Below are 24,342 nucleotides of genomic sequence, written 5' to 3'. Positions count from 1 at the left end.
AGACATAATTGGAATTAAAATTCATTTATTTTCACTTTGCATTTCATTATTGGGAACAATAAGCTTTTGTATGGTACAATTCAATGTGTGTAAAGAAATTTGACATTTGAAGAGAAAATTTTAGAACTTCCTAGAGGATCATCCTTCAAAACAATCAAAAATTGGAAAAAATCACAATGTAGATGAAGGTGATCATAAAAGGCTGGATAGCATCAATTTGCGAGAGATCATGTGCGTGTAGTGTATGAATAGATATATATCTGCTGATGGAACATAATGTTGACTTGGTTTCTGATTTCATAGAAATCTCATTGTTGATGGTGATGCTGCATTTGAATTCCATTCTTAATGAGAGGTAGATAGACAAGAGAAAGAATGAACAACATGGAGACACAACCCAATATGAGAATAGCATTCAATACAAAGGTAACCCAGCTGAAGGATGACGACGAAGATGTGGATTTTTGATTCTTTTTCTGTTGTTGCTTTTGGTTGACAGATAGATCTGATTTACCTTCTCCCGAATTCTTGCCTCCGAAATACAAGAGAAGAACCCAACATATTGCTGTGAGGGAGTGGACGGCCAAACTAATCAAGTAGAAATGTTTCATTTCCATCAATGCTCTCCATTGGAAAAACTTGACATGATTCATTCCGACGCTCTTCAAAAACATATGAATGAAGAAGAGAATGGAATGTTCGGAATTGGAGGAGAGGTCTCGTGTGATGAGTGGATCCGTTTCATGTTTGCTGTTGGTGTCCATTCGGATGAGAATGAATGATAAAAGAACACCACTGCTGGCAAAGAGGAGAAGCATCAAGTCAAAACGTTGCTGCATTTTTTAACATAGCTTGTCACAATACGTCATCCGTCATTAAAACAGGAGGGAGAACTCGAGAAGGAAGAAGTGCACTTTTTTACGGTTTTAAAACGACTTGGGAAATTCTGAATGGACATTGATATATTTGATGACCAATTCCAAATTGTAGCGTTCAAAGTGTCGGTACATGTCTGATTTGCTTTTCAGATTTTGTTGATGTTGTTGACGATGGGATGAGATATCATCACTATCAAGGAACGAAGAATTTTCCAAACATGATGATGATGTCAAGGAAATGGTGGTTGAGTTAGCAGGTTTTCGATGGTATTAAAAGGAAGAGGCTTTGAAAGTTTTTTCTTGCTTATACCTTCTCGAAAGGAGTTTGAACTGAAGATAGTCTGACTGACGATCCTCCCCTAAAATTTCTTTCCATTTTTTTATGGAATTAGCAAGCTCATTGAGCTCAATGAGCTCGTTTGAATTCGAATCCAAACTTATTTGCTTCTTTTATTTTCACAAACGTATTTAATTTTCTCAATCCTTTCCAAGTAAGGTTTGTAAAAAGTGTCTGCGATATGTAGGAATGGTTGTTCCACATTTCCATGAATGAGTAACTGATGCGCTTGGGTTGTCCTTGTTAGAGTTGATGCCAGTTTTAAATCAACAGTAAACATGAAACGAATGGATGCTTCATTTAAACACCCTAACATCTATCTTCCAAAGAAAGAAACTGTACCTGCTCAAACAGTAATCGTACTAGCTGAATGCATGTTTGTTGTTCCACCCGAATCATTTGAAGTTGATATTTGAGACTCTCAATCTCACATCTTAATGATCGGATGAGTTTATCCTTATTTCGTGAGGCTATTTCACGAAACCATCTCTGAATTTTTGCTGCCGCTTCATGTTGTTTTCTTGTTGGATTTTTGTACCTCTTCAGTAATTCTTTTTTCAGTTTCTTTTCCAATTCCGCCTTCTTTTGTTGGGTAAATTTTTCTTTTATAATCGTTTCAATGGCTTTGTTAATTTCTTTTTGTTTGTTTTTAAAGTTAATAAGACCCTCCATTTCTTGATACAAATGATCAATATCTTGGTAGAGTGCAATGGTATCATCAGATATGGCTGGTTGGAAGTGAGGGTGCATTTGGAAACTGTTGGATGTTGGTTGGGGCATCGGGTTGTCGGGAAGGGAAGACTGGGGAGTCATCGAGGAGGCCCCGCTAGATAGGAAAGCTTGAGATGGAACAGAAGGAGCATGTATTAAGGTCGATGAAAGAAATGGACTCGTATGAAGATGATTATTGTTATTACTACTGGGATTGAAAGATAGCGCGCTCGGATTTGAGAGTTGAGCATTCAAATAATGATACAACTCGAACATTTGCTGATATGTCATGGGAGGTATCGTTGTCAGAGAGGGTGGTGGTTGTTGCGTTTGAGATTGTGAGGAAGAAGGCTGTGGTTGAATGGAAGGGTGATGATGATGTGAGGGATTTAAGGGCGGGCCTGAGTGCAACATTTTTTAAAAGAAAATAATAATTGCAGCTCCTGAACAAACCCTTTATGTGATTTACCTTTTAATATTAATTGCAGCTGAGAAAACCAATTTGAACAACCTTATCTGCATCGTCGGGAGGTTATCTTTTCTTCATTAAAAGGAAGAAAATCAACAGATCGAAAATATTATTTCAAAAAAATATTTTCATTCTCATTGTATCACCTCTCCATTCTGAACCGTGTGTGTGTTGATGAATGGGATCACTTTCTGAAATTATTCACTTGTCTCGGAATCGAAGCAGATTTTTGTGGATTGTTGCTATTATTTGTTTCATTATTTTATTTATTTCATTTGCCTTGTATCAACATTCATTACTTTCTACTATTCGGAGAAGATCACCACCTCTCACAAAGAGTCAATTCGAAAACACTGAAAAGCACAAGATGGAACAACATGAAGAAATTTTGAATGATGAAAGGAACAATGCCAACAAAATTCAGCAAACGAAAACAAACAATGAAAGAGACAAAACATTTAATCAAAATACTGTGAGAGATGTTGTCACACAACCAAACACAGAAACAATATATCCATTCCATCCATATGCCCACATCTTCTATTATGCATGGTATCGGAATGAAAAAATTGATGGAAAGTATGAACATTGGAATCATAAAGTATTGCCACATTGGACGAAACATACCAATGATCAATACAATCATTTAATTGGAAAACCCCACGATCCGAGAAAGATGGAATTGGCAACAAACTTTTTTCCTTCACGAGGCGCCTATTCGAGCACTGATCGAGAAACTGTTCTCGAACAATTCAAGGAAATTCGAAAAGCAAACGTTCATGTGATTGTATTGAGTTGGTGGGGAGTTTTGGAGGCTGATGAAAATGGTTCAAATACCGAAATAATTACCCCTTTTATTATGAAATGTGCAGAAGAGGTGGGCTTGCAAGTAATTTTTCACATGGAGCCCTATGCTAAACGAAGTGCCGAAAGTATTAAGAGAGATGTTATGTATGTCATTGACACGTATGGAAAATCATCTGCATTTTTCAAATTTAATGGAAAACCGCTTTTTTACTTTTACGATTCTTATATACTTTCTTCTGAGGAATGGAGAAAAATTTTGTCACCTGAATCGTCACAAACACTTAGAAATACGCCATATGATGCTATATTTATAGGTGAGTGATGACTGAAATTTTTGGAATGGAATAATTTTCGCATTTCTACTATGAATGTAATAATATTGCGTGTGAAAATGATTTGATGAATTGAATATCCGTGATATAAATGTTACAACAGGACTCTACCTTAATTCTGCAATGAGAAATACATTGAAAGAATCGAATTTTGATGGATTTTATACATATTTTGCTGCCGATCGTTTCACGGAAGGATCGACATCCTCTAATTGGAAAGAAATTAATGAATGGGCCTCGTCAAACTATTTACTATTTATTCCTTCGGTCGCACCTGTAAGTTTTTGTTGATATTTTGACTAGGTGTTTTATCAAAATGACATCTCCTCAACAATGTTCATCATTAGGGATACATTGATGAGAAAATTAGACCATGGAATTCCGCCAACACCAAACCTAGAAATGACGGCAAGTATTATGAAAACATGTTCAACACTGCTCTGAGTTTGACTCCACTTCCAAGCTTTATTACCATCACTTCGTACAATGAGTGGCATGAAGGTACTCAAATCGAGCTTGCCATTCCTAAAAACATTCCAGAGACAGAAGATCTCTTTTCTAGAGCAGCCGCGAAATATCTTGACTATTTACCTCACGATCCAGATTATTATTTAAAACTTACGGCAGATTATGTACAGAAATATGTGTCAAATTTAGCCACATCGACCAAGTAGAAAAATTATTAAATTCCAATAGTTGAGACAGAGTTGAAGATAACCAACCTCAAATGATGCACATGTTTGTGAAAATAGTATTTAATCCTGTAAGATTGGAAAATAATCGGTCACTTTATGCAATTGAAGCTTGTTGAGAACTTTTTACGTTCAAGTGGACAGGATTTACGCATCAGAATTGTCCTTTGATTTCGTGTATTGGGTTGACTCCCAAAAAGAGCTCAAGCTTACAAAAAAAAATACTCAACACAAGGTTTGTATCATTTCTCCTCTCGGACGAAGCTCTAACATCATCAATGACCCATCATTATTGATCCACAACGTTTTGAACACCACGATGATCATCTCACCATGATCATTATGAAAATATTCATACTTTCTTCAAATATCTGTCTCGGCTCTACAGTTTCTCTCAAATTTTCATCATGATCAAGAATTCAACTCGAACTCTCCTCTCTCAACTCTCCAGAAAGAGTACCAAGGTTGTTGCTCCTCTCCTTCTCAACAACTCTCGTTCCTTCTCGACCTCTCTCTCCCAAACTCTCACTCCAACCTATCCACCAACCAACAATTCTCACAAACTCTTCAACACTGAGAAGGCAGGAAAGGCAATCGGACCCTACAGCCACTGCACAGTCTTCAATGAAAGATTAATTTTCGTTTCTGGTCAACTTGGAATTGATCCTACCAGTGGTACATTGGTGGAAGGATTGGAAGGACAATGCCATCAAGCTCTCAAGAATATGCAAGCTATTTTGGAGGGAGCTGGAAGTGGAATGGATTGTGTCTTGAAGACGACCATCTTGTTGACCGATATGGCTCACTTTGAAGTGGTGAATAAGATTTATGAAAGCTACTTCTCCAAGAATAAGCCAGCACGTGCAACTTTTGCTGTGAAGGCTTTGCCAAAGGGAGGTGTTGTTGAAATTGAAGCTATTGCTTATCAAAGGGTCACTCCTCAACATCAATAATTATTCAAAATATCAAGACGCATTCATTACCATTCGATAGGTCAAAATTAATTTTTACTTGAACATGGAATTCAATAATAATCATGTGTTGTTTCACGTATCTCTAATCTCGTGTTATTTTTTCGATCAGTTTCACCACATTCGAAATATTAAACGGAATTCACTAATAAAAAATGATTCGATCGGCAAGTCGTACCATTCGCTCTCTTCGCAACCCCAAGCTTAACCCATCATCATCATGCCTCCTCGTGTTGAGTGAGAAGAAGAATGTTCAAATTTCGGGAGGAGTGATGAATCCCATGTTGAACATTACCTATCATAATAATTCATCAATTTATCGTTCCTTCTCCACTTGTACCTTCTTGCAATCACCATCAACAATTTCCTATCCAACCAATTTGCAAAATATTCTCTTTGAAAAGAGAGAGAATGGTGTTGCTATTATTACACTCAATAGACCAAGCCAATTGAATGCTTTATGTAAACAACTCGTTCAAGAATTAGCCCAAGTGGTTTCCTTGTGTGAGAAAGATTCATCGGTCCGTGTCATGATCATCACTGGAAGTAAGAAGGCCTTTGCTGCTGGAGCTGATATTAAAGAAATGAGCACAATGACCTCCATGCAAGTGTATCAAGAGAATCTCTTTGGAGAGCTCGAAGTGGTTGCCAAAGCAAGAAAGCCAATCATTGCTGCTGTGAATGGTTATGCTTTGGGTGGAGGTTGTGAATTGGCCATGATGTGCGATTTCATTATTGCTGGAGACAGTGCCAAGTTTGGTCAACCAGAAATTAAACTCGGTACAATTCCTGGTATTGGTGGTACTCAAAGACTCACCAAAGCAATTGGAAAGGCCAAAGCTATGGAATGGAATTTGACTGGTGAATTGTATGGAGCTGAAGAGGCAGAGAAGGCTGGTTTGGTTTCTCGTATTGTCAAAAGTGATCAATTGCTCGAGGAAACTATCAAGATTGCAGATAAGATTGCATCCTTCTCTCAACCTATCGCTCAGTTCGCCAAGGCATGCGTTCAAAAGGCTCACGAAATGAGTTTGCAAGAGGGTCTTGATTATGAGAGAAAACTTTTTATGTCCACTTTCTCGACCAAGGACCAAAAGGAAGGTATGAGTGCATTCGTCGAAAAGAGACCACCAAAGTTTGTCGATGAATAAATTGTTCCTTAGCCTTAACCCTTAGTTCAGGCTTTTTCATGGAACACGAGGTGAAAATGATTGCTCATTTCTCAGTAAATGATTTGTTTTTCTCATCTATGGGAAATTCAACAAATTTGCACACTTTAAATTGACTGTTTAAGTATTTTCTTGATTTTATTAGGAGGCAGAATTGTGTGGGAAATAATTTATTCGGATTTTCCGAGGTGCTTCAAAACAAAGTTCAAAGCATCTTCTTGATCCTCACCAAATCCACTCAAATCAGTAATGACAGCAACAGCACACTTTTGGACTCTTCTAGTTCTCATTTGCTTGTCATACTTGGCAAGACCAACCCATTCACCCAATTGTCTCTTGGATGGAACTTCCAACAAATCAACCTTCTTGAAAGCACAGAAAGCCTTGATGAGCTTCTTGTATTGATCCTTATCACAGTCATCAGCAAGAACACACAATTGGGCTTTATCCTTAGCCAAGGTTCTGCAGACTTCTCTCAAACCACGAGCAACAGCTCTGTTGGCAGAGGCAGTCTTCAAGACTCTCTTGATAGCAGTGTTCAAGTTGAGTTCTTCCTTTGGTTCTTGAACGAGTTGTTCGACAGCTTCAACGTTCGACATTTTGGCAATTAGTGGTCACTACAACAATGTGTAAAGTTGCTCGCACAGGTGTGGTAATGATGAATTTTTTTTTCAACAAATTTTCAAAAATTCTTGTCAACCGAAAACATTATATTTTACAATGGGAGCGAGTGTGGTTCCATTGAAATGATCATCGAGTCAAATGTGAATTCACTCTTTTCAAACACCATGACAGAGCTGAAAATCATTTCTCTTTAGTCCGTCTGCTCTCATCATGATGAGGACCACCTTGCATCAATCATTCCAACGTAACAACATATTTTTATAATTGCCTAAAACGAAAAAAACTTCTTGCACCCATCAATACACAGCATTGGCGCTCCATCACAAGAGAAGAGGCGTTGGATGCAAGAGGCATCACCATCATCATCAACCACTTGTAAATACTGACTCATCACCATTGTAAAAACTTCTTGTAAATAATACCATTGTCAAATAGAAGCATTACATAACGTATCGTTTATTCCGATAGCACCAAATTGTAAAGTATAACCACAATTCGCATTCTGATTTCTTCCCCGAATAGGATCCATCAACCCGATCAACCGAGTCGATTTTGACTGAGTCATTCAATCATTTTGAAACAATTAATTTTCGCCACACACATCTAGTACCACTGCGATTGCAGTTTGAATTTGATTTCAACAACCCCTGCATGAGAAATGTCTGATCAACATTCACAACACACTCCGCTCAACAATAATTTCAACAACAACCGACCATCCATTCCAATCTCTTCGAATAATGCCACTGGAAGCAAGCGGGGTGGTGTTCTAAAACACTCTCCACCAACTCCAACATCAAACTTTCAACAGCATTTCCCGACGACACCAACTTCTACCACCCTTCGGAAGCCACCTCCATCTCCCATTCAGACACCTTCTTCCTCTGGAAACAACATGTTCAATTTTCAACCTCCCAGTAACACCTTTGTTGGTAATGGTGGAGTAATTGCTCCGAATAGAGGTGCAACAACAACAACAACCTTGAACACATCCTCGGCCCAAAATGTTTCAATTTCGTCTCGTTTGAGCTATGCATCCATTGTCACCAATAGTAGTACCAGTAGTAGTAATAGTAGCAACAGTATTGCGAATGTCATGAACAGCAGTAGTGGAGCAATTTTGAGAGAGGATGATCTTGACGATTCAAGCTCTCTCTATTCCAAGTTTTCTCATAATCTCAATAGTAATGGTCATCAACAACCTCCTCAACAACCTTCCTCATTGAAAGAGTACTCTTCCGAATTCACACCTCTCAAACAAAAGAGTTCGTCCAATGCAATGGTGGCCACCAATTTGGACAATAAATTGGAAGTGTCACCACCACCGCCATTGGCACTACAGACAAATGCCTCAAACCCTCTTTCAAACACACCAACAGGAGAGCGAAAGAAAAAACTAAGAAAAAGTGGATCAACATCGTCAGCCTTGTCCACACTTTTATCGCCAAATGCAACAACGAATATTGGAATCAATATTCACAACAATACTGCAAACCCTTCATTGAACAATGATTTACAACACAAAAAAAAGAACTCTATTGCAGATGTTGATTCCAATGACGAGGAGGAGGACGAGTTCATTACAGTGGAGTCTCCTACATTTGCTCTTGCTCCCTCAGTTGTTAAGAAACACAAAATGAAGCAGCAAAAATCGGGTGGAGGCTCCCCTCATGAGCAAAATACTTTGGAGATTACGAACGATTTATTAACCTCTATTGAACAATCCATGGAAGATCTTCTTGATAGTGACAACGTGGAATATAATTTTCCTGGACATATTTATGGAGGAGGTATTGGATCTGACGGAGAAACTTCCACTCCTGTTACTACAACCCAACAGCCAACACATAATCTTCCTCCATTCATGTTTTCCTCCACTAATAGCAATAACTCAATGAGATCAGGCCCATTTCATTCAACCTTAGATCTCAACATTCCATACATTTACACAACAAGCGAGGAAGAGATTGAGATTTCTACAAATGGTTCAATTTCAACAAACACAACAAGCACCTCGTTGGAGGAGTTTCAAAGTGGAATTATTGGCTCAATCACTCCAACCACCATTATTCAGTCTCCGAATAACAAAAATGCAACTCCTTACACTAACAACCAAGCTAGAGCCGAGTCTAATAGAGGTGAGAATCAGTCAACACCTCCAACATCACCTGGATCTCCATTAGAGAATAAGACCTTTGCTGCTGTCAACAAGGAACGTACAGGAGTTCATGCATCACCAACAAGTAAGGCCTTACCGAAGGTTAAATCAAAAGCCGTTCTGGAGTATGAAGACGATGTCACATCTGATTCATCTAACTCCTCAACAGATGAAGAATTGTTTTCTCAAGAGAGAACAAACAGTAATGGTAGCAATAGTATCGACTACTCTCAATGTTCAACATTGCATGATATGAATGAAATATTCGAAAAAACTCTTGAAGAATATGAGAGAGACAAGAAGTTGACATCTGAGGCACAATTTTTCATTGCAAACGCTCCAAGTTTTCAATCTCTACTGTTTGCATTGAAAAAATTGAAAGAACAATCTCTTCTACATCATGAAAATTCTTCAAAGATCCGATCCAACATTTTTCAATCCTTGAAGAGGAAAATCAAGGAATTGAATAACAAATATCAAATGCAAAGCATTGGAGTTAGCTCAAGCAGTAATTCTAGGAAGGAATTGGATACAGTGTTTGATATTTGCAACTTCTTACTCAATGAAGACATTATCTACAGCATGATTCAATCCCCTATTCTATCAGATATTAATTCGGAAAAAGATTTGGAAAATATGGTCACACTTTTAGAGAATATTCAATCCAAAATGAACATTTCCTTCAACAACTCAGTACAAGGGTACTTTAGGTTGTTTGATGGAACAAAGAAATGGCTCATTCATGTATTCACACACAACTTGAGAATAGTATTGGATTTTCAATCTCCAGGAACTTCTTCTTCGAATCAAGCAAGAAGATCTTCAACATCACTCCTTTCTCTACTTCAGAGCCAACAAAATACCATTTCTCTTGAGAAATTCATGAGATTTTTGGATAGACTTGTAAGGTTAAACTTTTTGAACGAATACTCTCATGTATTGCTTGATGAGCTAATGTTGACACCATTTTTCGTTTCCTTAACTTCTTTCGACTTTATAGAGCACATGGGTAAATTCAGTGGTAGTCAGTTTTCCAACAAGTTGAGATCCTATATCATTGACAAATGTTGTCAACTAATATCTCAAACGGCAACAAGCAAAGACGCCAGCCTTCTTTTTGAGCTCATCGAATCAAAAATTGAGGATGCAACAGTACGCTATGTCTATCTCAAGACCTTACTATTTGCAGCCAACATCCAACACAGTTATGAGAGCATTGTGAAAAATCCATTGTGCTATTATTATTTCAAATTTGCCAAGGTCAGTCAAAAGATCGCTGATGAAAATTATGTAAAAATAGAGAAAGAAGTATCGGACTTGATGGATATTTATTTCAAACTAGTTTTTCAACTTTTAGACAAAACATGTACCATTTCTACTTTGAATATGGTTCTAAAACACGAGGCTCAGTTCGTTAAGCTGATTTATGTTATGGGAGATGTTGGTTTTAACGAAGGCCACCTAAAGCAGCTTCGACAAGAGCTAGTCTCATTTAAAACAACTCTAGACGCGGTTCAAAATTTCTTGACCATGTTTGCCGATGATCCTAACTTCTTTGATACAAATACCGTGCTCGACACTATTATCAAAATTCGTAGAAATATGACAGAAATGGTTTTCAAAAAGGTTCAAAAGCAAGTATCAGATCTAATTCCATTCAGCTTTGAGGATTTGGCCTTCTTTTACGAACTTCGAACATCAGAATTCTTTTTGGTGCTATGGAGGGATCTCTACTCAAAAAACAACGATGAAAAACATAGCATCGACTCCATCAAGACCAAATTAATACCCGCCGTCAGAAAGAGATGGGCAGACTATTATGCTTCTCTCGATACCCTTTCCATGAAGTTAAGCGAGTTTTACAACATTCTAAGAAAATGTAGATATGACACTAAGCTTGACAACATTTTTTCAGGAGCGAGCAGTCTCTATGAAGAAGAGTTGCTTAGAGTGAGAATGACCTTCAGTGGAAAAGCTTCAGACAGAAAGCCTTCTCGAGAAGATCTTGAATGGGTTTCGAAAAGGCACAATATCATTAGAAGCTATGAGAGCATTAATTTATACAGATCATATTTACCATCATTAATTGCTCTTGTAGAACATTTTGAGCCTTATTTTTCTGTGGATTTGAAAAAGGATCTAGATTACATCCAACTCAAAAAAGAAGCAACCATTTTGAACAGCCAAAGCCTATGGGAAGAACAAACATTATCCATGTTTGAAAACCAAAGAACAAGTCTTGATTCGTTGTCTTTTGCCAAATTCTTCAAGAATTTTTCTGATAATCAAATGTCATTCATGAAGTTATTGAGTGACAACAGTGGATTTTCCATAATTGATTGGCTCGCTAACTACAAATCAAACCTTGAATTTGATAACTTGCTAGAGGTGTGCAAGAGTTACACCGATTCTGTTAAGGTTCTCCAATCTTTGAAATCTTTGGTTGTTATTAGAGACGTTGTCTCAGAGCTACTTTATGGCTCCGTAGAGGCTACTTCTGTGACATTTACTGGCTTCACACAGTTCCATAGTGTGCTGACGAAACTTCCTATCGGCAGCGACGAATTAGTACAATTGACAAATCTCAAAAAGAACTTTACACTCCTTCTTGAGATGTTTGAAGAAAGAACACGAAGTGGGGGAGTTCAAGCCCTTTATGATCTTGCTGCCATACTTGAAAGAGGCATCTTTGAATTCAGCCTTGCTGGACAACATGTAATCAGTTGTAAGGTTGTTCCTTCCTCAAGCATATCATCCTCATCACCAAGTAGAAGAATGAGCAATCAGCATCAAATCATTAGCATGGAAGGCCTGGTTGAGTTGAGAAACAAATTGATGTTGAGCGAGATACCAGACAACATTAACAGCTTGGATGATGTACATTCAAAGATCAAATTATACGTGAGCTACATTACATTAATGATTGAATTAAGGTCATCCCTGCTCGAGTTGTCTCGATCTGCTCATTTCGATTTTCAGGATAATTACTTTAAAACGATCAAGGCTTCAGAATGCACTTTTGAGGTCATACAAGACTATCATTCACAGGTTCTCCAAAAGATGACAGAATGGAAAAAAATTGTTGAAGATTCTCGAAACAAATACTATTTCATTAATTTATTCAGAGCGAAAGAGTCTCTACATATCTTTAATTTGCTAACTAGGTACAAGGAAGAAACCAAGAATGATATATTACGAGAATTATTGGACATTCTTCAACTGGGCGATCATAACTTGACTGTCAATGAGATTGAAGCTTGTATGAACGGCATGCAGGATGTTACTTTCTCCAAAGAGATGTCTGTAGCCGCAAAGATGGAAAAATTGTGTTTATTCATTGAAGCTCTATTCAGAAATAGGAATATCAATTATAGAAAATCAGATTATACTATTCCCTCAGCAATAACATCCAAGTACTCCGTTGCCAACTTTGGAGGATTCTTCAGAATCATCAAGCTAAGCAAGGAAAAAGAGGTCATGGATGCAATCATGACCATTTATTCTGCACAAAACAGGCTTCCTTTAAGTGAAGAAGTATTACTATGCAACTCTCACGAAACAGATATTGAAGACATTTATCTCATTCTGAATCGGTGGTTCAAGTCAAGCGCCAATGGAAAACTTAATCACATATTTTGTATTGGGAATATTCACGAGTTACCATTTTCTGTTCAATCGAAAATGCTGTTACGTATCCAAGAACAAATTTCGACCATGGCTAAAGCATCAAACAATCATGCCAAACTGGTACTACTCAGTGGAGCAGACAGTAATTCCAGACTCTTGGTAGAATTTTCGCAATATGTAGATTCAAATTTCAAATTACTTCCTCACAAGTACATATCAGCGATTCTCAAGTCATATCATGGTAATCATGTGAAATATGTATTCTCAAATCGTACTGCAGCCGGAAAAACTCGCTACATACTTAAAGATATTTACACGAATAAGAAGAAGTATAAGAGAATTACTGTGCTTGAAGACTCGACAATCAGGGACACAGTATTTACTCTTAAAAGAACAGTAGAAAATATGGATAGAAAAGACATTGCTTTTCACTTTTCTTTATGCCCACTTGTTCCAAAGCACTTTAACTCTTTGTTTTTTGAACTTTTTTATTTGGGTAGAGTTAGAGATCATGACACAGCTACCATTTTCCATTTGACACCTTCTACTCAATTCTACATTGAGATACCTAACAGTCTTTGTGTTCCTATTTTGAATGAATTTATATATTTCTGTGCATTTTTACCTTCACTAGACATTACTACTGACGAAAATAGTTTGGATTTCACAAGCTATGAGCTGGCTAATGGAATGAATGATACCATAGAAATTATTGCTAGAGATAACTCAAAGAAAGTGCAGTTTGTCTGCAAATTTTTAAAAGCATTTGAGGAAAATATTTTCAAATATGCTGCCCCTCATATTGCCGATTTTTCTCCTGATAAGCAAGCTGATCTTGACAACAGAAAATGTTTTAAACTTCTTTGCAAATATACTGGATTCAATTATGAGAACGCCTCATTCTCTGTGATCAATCACTTTGTTGGTAAGTTGTCCTGTGAATTTTTTTATTTTTACATTCAACAATAATTTTCTACAGAATTGCTTTATGGACAATTTCAGTCTACTCTTAGATATGCATGTTTCAAAAATTGTGTCATGGAAGGAACCATGCAACTTTTTAAACATGCAATGATTGACTTAATGATTAGGTCTGCAAGAGATTTGACAGGCATCGCAGTTGAAAAAGATACAATCCTGACTATGGCTAAGAAATACGAAGGTAAACCGTATACCGAGGTTCTGTTACTACAATATATTGAAATGTTCGAAAACCGAATAGGACGTTGGGAAGAACAATCTGCTCAACATCCACTAATTGTATTCTATAGGACCGAAATGGATGAAATTACAGGTATCGATCTCATAGGAATTGATACAGATAAATTGGAACTAAATGAAGAGTTGAAATACTCACTGGTTTGCAATGGAATCAACTTGGACGCTCCTAGAGCACTTTCACACGAAAGAGCTCAAGAAATTATTAGAAATGTAGCAGGACTTGGAAAAGAGGATCGAAACGAGAAAGTTAGAAACAACTATGTATTAACAGTTGACAATTTGAGCAAGGTGCTTGTTATTTACAACAAACTCAAATACAGTTTACCAACCATTTTGTATGGTGACAATGGAGTTGGAAAATCAGAGCTGACCAAATATTTAAGCTCTGTTTTGGGCATCAAGCTGAAACGTTTCGTTGTTAATGAAGGCCACAGTAGCTTAGACATTTTGAACTGGATTAACCCACTCATCAGAGAGGCCAAACATAACCCTTCCAAGGATGTGATTGCATTTTTCGATAGAGTGAATACAGCAAACAATGTCGGATTGTTCAAGGAGCTGATATGTGACCGAGTTATCAATAACCAGGTACTTCCAAAAAATCTCAAAATTGTTGCTTCTTGTAATCCATACCGTCTGAGAAGATATGCAGGAACTGATGTAGAACAACCTTCTTCTCAAAAGCTTGATATCCTTAAAGAAAATTTAAGAAATCTTCAAAAGACTACTGGGCTAGATATTCAAGCCTTTGCTCAATGCCTTGTTTACAAGGTTTATCCTCTTCCAGTCTCTTTACTGGATTCAGTTTTTAGCTTTGGGTCACTTAAAAGTGACATTGAGCAGTTGTACATTCGTGCTATATTACTAATGGAAATTAATCAGGAAGACAATACTAGGTCGGCAAGATTCTTTGATTGCTTTACAGAGCTGATTTTCATTTCACAAAACTTTATAAGAAAGGTATACATGGAGCGCAGCGCTGTAAACTTGAGGGATGTGAAAAGATGCATTAATTTGTTTAAGAGCTTTTATCAATCTCTTGCAAAGAGAAACTCCTTGGATTCAGAATTTTATTTAGACGAGTCAAATTTCATTATTAAGAACTCCATACTACTTGCTCTGGGTAGTTGTTACTATTACCGACTTACTGCTCGTAGGGAAGATTTCGTGATAGAAATTGAAGACTATCTCCTTTCTTCAAACAAATCTAGTACATATTTATCCTATCAAAAAGGCGATTTTATCAACACACTCAATGAGGAACAGCGTTTTTATACAATGCATTTAAATATTCCAAAAGGTGTAGCTCTGAATCAAGCTTTAAGAGAAAACATTTTCATGACACTTGTTTGCGTCTTGAATAGAATTCCAATTTTCATCAACGGAAAAAGTGGAAGCTCCAAGTCATTGTCCTTAGAAATTCTATCTTCAAACTTGAATGGAAGTGCGAGTGTGAATGCGTTTTTAAGATCTCTCCCATCTCTTGAAATATTCACCTATCAATGTTCGCAAATGTCAACACCTGAAGATGTTAAGAGCTGCTTTGAATCAGCAAGAAGATATCAGAAAAATTCTCCCAACTCCATTGCTGTGGTTCTTTTGAACGAGGTTGGACTCTTAGAACATTCACCCTCTCATCCATTGAAGGTGGTGAACAAGGAACTTGATGAGGAAAGCTCAACTTATGCTCCCTCTGTTATTGGGCTTTCGAATTGGACGTTAGATCCAAATCTCATTAACAGAGCAGTTTATTTGTCAAGACCAGCTCCCTCCACTTTCGAGTTGAAAACAACGCTTTCTGGCATTGTCAACTCTGTACATTTGGATAGTAGCTTATTTTCGTTAGCTAAGGCTTTCCATGATGTTTACAACAGCCAACAAAGAAAAGACTTCTTTGGATTAAGAGACTTTTATCACTGTGTGAAATTCATCAACCGGAATTTTGATTTAGGTGCTTTGACACCAGAACTTTTAACTGATGCTTTAGCTCGTAATTTTGGTGGCTCCAGTAATGAAGAATTTCACACCATCCTTAATATTTTCTTTTCATGTGTGGGAATGAATATCGTTCCGAATAGAAAGTCAAAATTGGAGTACATCTCAGAAAATTTGACAGACACAAAAGCACGACACCTCATGCTCCTTACCAAGAATAATGCTGCTCTTTCCGTATTATTTTCTGATTTTGGACAAATAATGTCATACTCCAATTCTGAGGTCATATTCGGCTCATCAAACTTCCAAAATTGCGCTAAAGAACTCCAGATATGTATGGATATTCAACTAATTAAGCAGTGTATGGCCATTGGAAAAATTGTTGTACTGGTGAATTGTGAACAACTCTATGAGAGCTTGTACGATTTATTTAATTTACAGTATATAGAATATGATGAGAATCGCGTTGTTGCAATCTCCTTAGGAACTTACAGCAGAATTTGCTCGGTTCACAAAAACTTCAGAGTCATTGTAATTGTAGATCAGGATGATGCATATACACGATTACCAAAACCACTTCTCAATCGATTTGAAAAGCAAACACTTCACAGAGAGGATTTATTCGACAAGTACTCCTCAGCCAACTTGCGAGCAGTTTTATCAAAACTTCAGAGTTGGGTAAAATCAACCTTTGATGAAGATGAAAGACCATTTGTTAACACTCACAAATCTCTACTCCATTCTTTGGTATTGTCATTGGACTCGAAACAAACAGAAGACACAACGTTGCATGACTTTCTCCTAAGTCAATGCAAGAATTTATTGCTGTGGATCACCACAACTGATGCCATAATTAGAATGTCTTCAAAGAATTTAAGAAATAAGGAGTATGCTAGAATGTATTTCGAACAGCAAGAGCATAGAGATCTCTTTAAATTTTCTCAGTACTTGTTTGAAGCAATGCAGTCACAACAAAAAAGCGGCTTATCGAATCCTCTGATTTTTAATGGATACTTCCAAGTCTGTGTACTGACTTATTCGTCAGTTTCTATGGACTGCAGCTCTCTGATCAGCACTGATCGAGTTGAATATGTAGAGACCTTGAGTTTGAGCGACTTAAAAATCAGATATTGGATTATCAGAAAAACTGAAACAATACTTTGAAAAGCCAGTTTCAACGCAAACTGCACAGCATGTATTAATCATTCAGTGTGAGATTGTGAATTTTGATTTGTTAAATCAAACCAAGTTCATGATTCAAAAACAAAGAACATGTTCTGGGATACTCAATACTCAGGGAAAGAATGTGCTTCTAATTGTAAATGTTGTTCCAGGAAAGTCCAACACGACTCAATATTTAATTGAGTTTGACACACCATGGAAGTATGCATTTATAGATGAAATTAGACCTATGCAGCATTCCATCTATGACATTTTAAATAGACCTTTTTCTGAGCAGATACAACTTGCAAATGTTCGACAAATTATTAGCAATAACTTCAGAACCGCATTGGCTCTGTTAAGGAAAACCAACACCAAAATTAATGACATTACTGTACTAATTTCGAGAACCAAAGAACTTCTAGACAACGAAGACTGTTGGAAAGTAATTCAACCAAAAATCATGGAGATTTGTTTTGACTACTTCTCTCAGAATCAGACAAATTATTATTCGACCTTTGTTGCTCAACACATGCAAGAATATTTTCTGGTAGCAAACACTTATTATTCTGCAATCCAATATTGCATTGAGAGAATATTAATCAAATCATTTACATATCTTCTTGCAGAATTGGAGAGAAACAACAATCTGGATTTGTACTTTGAATTTAAGAAGGCAAACAGAACGGATGGAACATCACTTTGGCTTCGACTATTGAGCGATATGAAACGTCCATCCATTACGAACATGTTCACCAAGTATGATCAGGCCAACTCTTCGGCAGAATTACTTCGTTGGAAACCCATAGAAGTGAAAAATGATGGAAACAATAACAGAATATTCAAATGTCGATTCCCATTTTCCTTTGAAGTTTGTAGATATTTACACAGCTTGAGAAGCATTTGTGAGAGCTCACGTTTTGGTGTTACTACAGCACTTCAAAATCATATCAACATGTTGTATCCATTCCTTAATAACTTGCCAAGAGAATTTTCAGAATTCTTTATCTATGACTACATGTGTATGTTTGGAGAACAATGTACAGTTCTAACGAATGAAGTTCAATATGAAATTCTCAAGAAAATGCTCGAGACAGAGCATAACGATTCTAGCGATACAAATAGTCATATTGCCAATGCGCTTTCATTCTACTGGAAGCAAGAACGAAGATTACAGGCTTACTATGTACTCTTTGAGACGTTCCCCAAGTCCGTTCTTCAAAAGAAATTCTTACAAAAGCTCCTTGTTCCTTCATTGAGAGTGACATCCGTTGAGGAAATTGATATATTACTATTCAGCGTGATTTATCATAATTTAGATCCAAGAAAGGTTGAAATTTCATATGATCCTGTTATCACAAAACAACGAAGAATGATTTGGGTAAAAACATTGACTGACATCAAGGGTCCTGTAGAGGTATTAACGAGTTTGATGCGAAATTCTGGATCATCCATGTTAAATAATATTGGATTCATTCATGAGAAATGGAGAAAGCTGCAATTCTACAAGGAGTATCTTCAAGAGATTGCCATTCCTTTGGGAATTGTTAAAGATATATCCATGATTTTGTGGCAAAATATGAAAACCAAACCTCTCTCTTCGATCAATAGTTTGGAATTAATTCTGTACTTCCTTGACTTGGTTAGCAAGATTGGAGATAATCAAAAATCGACCACGATTGACACCAGAAAAGCCAATATTTCACGATTTTTCGAAATGTTTACCTCCAAGTTCCTTATAAGACCCATTGGTAAAGATGATGAGATTGACAAATCATTTTACTCCGTGTTAGTCAGTATTGTGAAAGGAGATAATGAAAAGTTTAAACAGGTCATGAAAAATCCAACTCAAAATCTTAAGGTTAGCATTTTGAAGAAGCTCCTTCTCAACAAACAAACCAAAGTGCTTGTGAATTCCGAGCTGAGAGAAATCGTCAAACAAGAATTGGGAATATCGGCCGTAGCATCGATCAATAGCTCAGCATCTCTCGACCAGAGCACATTTTACAGTTATTTGTGCATCTATGAATCGGTTCTTCAGAGTATTCCTGAGGAGCAAATTTCCAAATTAATTTCCTCTATTTCAGAGTCGATTCTTGATGTCCATACTTGGAAAGATATAATCAAGGAAGTACAATTACTGGCTGTTATTAGAACATCTTTATCCTCATTTGCAGACAGATTAATTGCTGCATCTGAAAAAGGAGAATCCATACGAGCCATCATTGGATCAAACACCATCTACCAACAGTTATTGACTCTTCTCGATAAGCCCAGTTTCAATTTCCTGCGATTGGTACTCCTTCGATTGGTTGTCGAAAGGAAGGGCAGAGTCTTTTTACTGAAAACTTTTCGTTCAAAAGTTGCTGAACACATTCCATGGATTTCATTGGTTCTCTATGGATTTAAATACACCGACAGTATTCCACAAAATGTTTTGATACATGTGTTGAATGGACTTGAGGAGATTGGAGCATGCGTCGATATGATTATGAGCTTACGACAGCAGCAAGGGGACAGTACCTCAAAAACAGAGTCAATTATCAAGCTCAAATCCTCGCTCGAATCAATCATTCACACAGGACAGCAAATTGATATTCATTCCCTTAAAAAGCTCTGCTACTTGGCAGTTATTGACAAGTGCTACTTGTCGTTCTGTGCTGAAACTTCCATTAAGGAGAGTAGAATTGCCATGTCTGAAGAGGAGTTGATCAGTAGAAATACTATTGACATTACCAAACTTAAAAATTATCTACTCAGACATGTCTTAAAGGATGAGAAAGAAGTGTTGATGACCATCAAATTTGCAACCAATGCATTTGACGAGAATAATTTCTTCTATCTCAGTGAGAATACTTCTCTAGAGAATTTGACCCTAGTTCATATTGTACATCATATTTGTTCAATTGCACTTTCAAACTTCTCGTCCGATCAATTCTGGTGGATGCTTTTATTTGAACCTTTATCTATGAAAGACAAGTATTTACCAAGCATCACCGATGACGCCAGAAGTCAAGTCATTAACACAATCAATAATAGTGGTGGCATTATTAACTGGTACAGATGCTCAAAGGGTCATGTCTACTTTATTGATTTATGTGGCCTTCCTTTGGAGCAAGCTCAATGCCCAGAATGTGGACTTCCAATTGGAGGCTCTGATCATGTTCCTCACTATTCCAACGATAAGATCAAACATGAGGAGGATTTGGCACCAACAGGTTATGCTGTTTATGAATACTTTAAAGAAAGAGATTTGAAAGCAACTGTTCGTTCATTATCACCACTTGTCTTCAGAGTGGTCAGACTGATCATACATTCATTGCTCATCACTGGCTCCTCTCTATTCCCAGAAAGGGAAGAGGAGTACAAGGCACTCTTCCACAAATCAATGGATACATCATCCATAACCAATCTTCATGAATATCTATTGTCACATATTAGAAACGATTGGAGTATTATTGTTGAACTATTGGGAGAAAATAATGAAGAGAAGGCAAGCGTATTATTGTTCAATATTTTAGAGCTGTTCAGTTATTCATCAAAACAAATGGAACTCAAGAGAAAATCCAATACAAAACAACCTGGAGTTGCTTCGAGAGATTTGTCTACCAAGTCTGGAAGAAACGCATGGGAAAATCACTTCAATGGTTGTGTGTCTATGGTGGTTGAAAATGCTACAAAGAAGTATCAATTATATTTCAAACAATTAGACAATTTCCAAAAGAGAAGTCATGATCCTGTCACTAATGTATTACTATTCTCACCAGAGTCAACCTCACAGCCAATATTGCCTCTCACAGATCCTATTAGTCAGTTATGGAATATTAAGGTACCGATCACCTATGAACAGTTTAAGCTTGCCTTTATCAATGACAGAGTAGAGCAGAAATATCCAATTTTGAATCTCTTTATTCAGAATGAGCCAATGCTCTACGCCACAAGATACATTCCTCATGTGATCAAGTGGCAAAAATTGATCATGTCCACTTTTTCTCGAAGAATAGATAGACACTATGCAAGAACTCGCACCGTTCGAGACGTGTTATCAGAATTTAATTCTGCAATGGCATTATCTCCAGTCATCTTACAAATGGGTTCAGACAAGAAAGCATCAATTGAAAAATTATTTGAAGGCTGGGCTAAAGCATTTAACCATAGCTGGAAATTTATTGATCGCTACAAGTGCTTGCCTCTTCCTAATTGGTGTAGAAATATTGTCATGACCAAGGATACTCCACTCTCATTTTCTATTCCGGATGAGACGGGTCAAGATGAAGGCATTTGTTCGCTTGCTGTGACACAATTTTTAATTGATAAGCATAATGAAGTGATTGAGAAAGTTGGAAAACTATTCAATAAGAACGTGGAAAACACTCCAATTGAAATTTCGAGCCGTTTCGTCTCCAAACATCATCTCATTGTATTTAACATCGAAGAAGAGTTGGTATCAGTCATTGCAGAATCGAAATTAAATGAACCAACATTGACTTCCAACAATACTAATGGCGACAAGCAAAAATCAAGTGCAAGACACAAATTTGATTATGAAAGAATTGAGCAATTTATTTTGACAAAATACTTGTCAGGAAAACCAAAAATCAAGTTAGAATTGGAAGGGTTCTTATTCTTAAACGAAACAAGATACTCGACTGGTTTTGGAGATCAAATTGGAGGACCTGTGAGCGAACTTAAACGAAAAATCAAGCAAGTGGAAATTCCAACAGATATCAAACAAGCGATCATTCTAGAGATGAGAGCCAACGAAACTAGTTTAGACATAATCCAAGCCTGTTTAAGACAAGTGGAAGAATGTATCTCTTTCTTGCAAGCTATTTCAAGTTCTAATAATTTGGAAGATGTGGAAAAGATGTCCATCACAGATTATTTACATAATATTTTACTTGTTGATCCATCCACCACATCCAATCAACCATTATGTAATATTTCCAATATCATGATTCATGTGAAGTTGTGTCACTTGTTGTCATTATGGCAATTATTAGAGAATGAGCTTTCACCAGGATCTACAATTGAATCCTCCATCATTTCAAACAGGTACAAGCGTGCCATACCGTCATCTCTTCTCAACCATTTGAAAGAATTCAAAGAAAAACTCTCACTTACTGATCTTTCAATCTTGACATGCTCCATCAAGGAATTATTACTCTCATACTTTACCAATGAAACGTTAGATTCAGAGATTCCTCTCAAGCAAATGCTAGAAATCACTCCTGCTGTGGAGAACATGGCACAAGTTTCCAAACAAACAGACAATGCTGACAGCAACAGTGGAGGTAAAAAGCTTGGAGATTTCAAGTGGTTACAGTTACTATCTGATGAATTGAAAACAGCACACTTGTTTGAGGTTTATTGTCAACTTACTAACAGTTCGCAATAAAGGTGTGGAATGAGTTTTTGGAGTTTTGATCGAATTGAAAAAAATGATTTCTCAGCAACACGGTGAAGAAGAACATACCATCATGGATCTCATTGATTTTGAATCGAACAACAAGACTCATTAGGACTTTCTTTTAACCATATTGACAAAGAAAATCAGAATTCAATCGTTACACGTCACTTCCTCATTGTCATTTGATTTTACGGCTCCTTTTGATGTGGCCATCTCGTATAATTGTAATTGTATTTTGATCAATGATCAAGGCACACAGACTATTGAAGTTTTTGATTTGAAAACTCGGAAACACACAAATTCTCTTTCTGTGGAAAACTTTTTTCCAAATTATTTGTGCATTGAAGAAAATTATGATGGACATGGGCGTGATGCATTGTTGATCGGTCGTGAAAAGCCAACTGTTCCAACCATGACCTACAGTGTTTGTAAGATAGACCTTCATGAATTTCTTTCGAATGGAGATCTTTCAATTCCCTTCATTTGGGAAAACAAGTTATTTACAAGAGCACCTTTAGGAATGTGTATTGTGACTAAGGCACAGCGAGAGTTAGTCGTGTGTGATCCGGGAAATTGTTTTTTAAGAGTTTTAAATTTAAAGACAGGAGAGTTGACCAGAAACATTGAAATTGGTCTTGAGCCATGTGATGTTTGTGTTGTATCCGATGAGGAGTTGGTCGTATCATGGGCCTACTCCAAAGCTGTTGTGAAAGTGATAGCAAAAAAGAATTCAGAGGCAGCAGATCTTTACCTCTTGTGTGGAGATCGCTCAAGATTAGAGCACTTTGTGGAAGCTTATTCGGTTATTTTTGACTCACAAAATAACCAATTCATTGTTTCTGATCCAGAATTTAACACTTCAAACTATTCGAAAGACCCTAAAGGAATGCTTCAACTGTTCTCACGTCAGAGAAGACCTGTTAAAGAATATGGAAATTCATCGAGCAGAGATAGCTTACTGAAATTCCCTAAAGGACTCTGTTTGCATAGGGAAACACACGAACTATTTGTGTGTGATTTCGGTGACGCTCATGTCCTCATTATTGAATAAGAAAGAATTCGTGTAAAATAAATTAATAAATTAAATTAAAGTATGGCTCATTCGATAATTTCGAAATTTAATTCTGTATCAATGATGGCTAATCCAATTTCTTTGAGGGAAGCTTTTTAACTGCATTCACAAACCAATAAACAACATAATGCATGAAAATGGCAAGAGTGGTGGCGAAAACATAGAATATGGTGAATTCAACAACTCCCCAAGCTTGCATAAATGGGTAAGGAAAAGTGCCTTTCAGATAGCGTGTCAAACCTGTGAGAGACAAGTAAATGACAGGAACAACACAAATCAAATAAAACTTTCGTGTCCAAAAACCATCAAGTAAATCAGTTCGCGATCGAACCACTATCATTTCAATTAACACAATGACCAGAGGTAGAGTGTGATGAATATGATTCAATCCATCTGGATAATAAAATCCTTTGGGCACCATATTCTCAGGATTTAACAAATAGATCGACCAAAATAAAATTACAGTAGCGACCGACATGATAAAAGTCAAATGAAAGAAATCACTCAACAAGGATCTCAACGTTTTGGAAAATGATGATCCCGACCTAACCAAATCCTCCACAACACATGCCAAAAAAGTACACAACCAATGCACAAGCAGTCCACAATGTAAACATTTTTGCAATACCTGCCAAAGAAAGCATGCCAATGAGGTGCGTCCAATAAAATCCGAAGAGAATCGCTCCAGCGGAGGCAGCATGAAAACTCACTAAAAGCAATCGCAGCATTTTTTTTTGATGATGAAAAATGATCGCACTACGGTTCAAA

General features: G+C 37.0%; 8 protein-coding genes across 8 annotated transcripts; 4 read left to right on the top strand and 4 right to left on the bottom strand.

Annotated features, from left to right (window-relative positions):
- Nucleotides 1-308: 308 nt before the first annotated feature.
- Nucleotides 309-839, bottom strand: FDP41_009495 (uncharacterized protein; the record flags this gene model as incomplete). The annotated part of the gene is made up of 1 exon (XM_044713459.1): nt 309-839. The coding sequence occupies one exon, from the start codon at nt 837-839 to the stop codon at nt 309-311; it is 531 nt and encodes a 176-aa protein (XP_044556902.1).
- Nucleotides 840-1,524: 685 nt separating this feature from the next.
- Nucleotides 1,525-2,340, bottom strand: FDP41_009494 (uncharacterized protein; the record flags this gene model as incomplete). The annotated part of the gene is made up of 1 exon (XM_044713458.1): nt 1,525-2,340. One exon carries the CDS (start codon nt 2,338-2,340, stop codon nt 1,525-1,527), a length of 816 nt encoding a protein of 271 aa, XP_044556901.1.
- Nucleotides 2,341-2,573: 233 nt separating this feature from the next.
- FDP41_009493 (uncharacterized protein) lies at nt 2,574-5,179 on the top strand (the record flags this gene model as incomplete). Its single annotated transcript, XM_044713457.1, has 5 exons — nt 2,574-3,516; nt 3,638-3,810; nt 3,882-4,178; nt 4,427-4,461; nt 4,615-5,179. The coding sequence occupies 5 exons, from the start codon at nt 2,574-2,576 to the stop codon at nt 5,177-5,179; spliced, it is 2,013 nt and encodes a 670-aa protein (XP_044556900.1).
- A 173-nt stretch (nt 5,180-5,352) lies between these two features.
- On the top strand, nt 5,353-6,348 carry FDP41_009492 (uncharacterized protein; the record flags this gene model as incomplete). The annotated part of the gene is made up of 1 exon (XM_044713456.1): nt 5,353-6,348. The coding sequence occupies one exon, from the start codon at nt 5,353-5,355 to the stop codon at nt 6,346-6,348; it is 996 nt and encodes a 331-aa protein (XP_044556899.1).
- Nucleotides 6,349-6,536: 188 nt separating this feature from the next.
- Nucleotides 6,537-6,965, bottom strand: FDP41_009491 (uncharacterized protein; the record flags this gene model as incomplete). The annotated part of the gene is made up of 1 exon (XM_044713455.1): nt 6,537-6,965. The coding sequence occupies one exon, from the start codon at nt 6,963-6,965 to the stop codon at nt 6,537-6,539; it is 429 nt and encodes a 142-aa protein (XP_044556898.1).
- A 683-nt stretch (nt 6,966-7,648) lies between these two features.
- FDP41_009490 (uncharacterized protein) lies at nt 7,649-17,095 on the top strand (the record flags this gene model as incomplete). Its single annotated transcript, XM_044713454.1, has 2 exons — nt 7,649-13,700; nt 13,755-17,095. The coding sequence occupies 2 exons, from the start codon at nt 7,649-7,651 to the stop codon at nt 17,093-17,095; spliced, it is 9,393 nt and encodes a 3,130-aa protein (XP_044556897.1).
- An 88-nt stretch (nt 17,096-17,183) lies between these two features.
- On the top strand, nt 17,184-23,553 carry FDP41_009489 (uncharacterized protein; the record flags this gene model as incomplete). The annotated part of the gene is made up of 2 exons (XM_044713452.1): nt 17,184-22,457; nt 22,615-23,553. The coding sequence occupies 2 exons, from the start codon at nt 17,184-17,186 to the stop codon at nt 23,551-23,553; spliced, it is 6,213 nt and encodes a 2,070-aa protein (XP_044556896.1).
- Nucleotides 23,554-23,641: 88 nt separating this feature from the next.
- FDP41_009488 (uncharacterized protein) lies at nt 23,642-24,052 on the bottom strand (the record flags this gene model as incomplete). The annotated part of the gene is made up of 1 exon (XM_044713451.1): nt 23,642-24,052. The coding sequence occupies one exon, from the start codon at nt 24,050-24,052 to the stop codon at nt 23,642-23,644; it is 411 nt and encodes a 136-aa protein (XP_044556895.1).
- Between the last annotated feature and the right edge of the window lie 290 nt (nt 24,053-24,342).

Source organism: Naegleria fowleri (genome assembly GCF_008403515.1).
Source record: "Naegleria fowleri strain ATCC 30894 chromosome Unknown tig70, whole genome shotgun sequence".
NCBI classification, from domain to species: Eukaryota; Heterolobosea; class Eutetramitea; order Acrasida; family Naegleriidae; genus Naegleria; species Naegleria fowleri.
The sequence above is the reverse complement of the archived record's forward strand: the minus strand, read 5'-3'. Positions and strand labels throughout refer to the sequence as shown.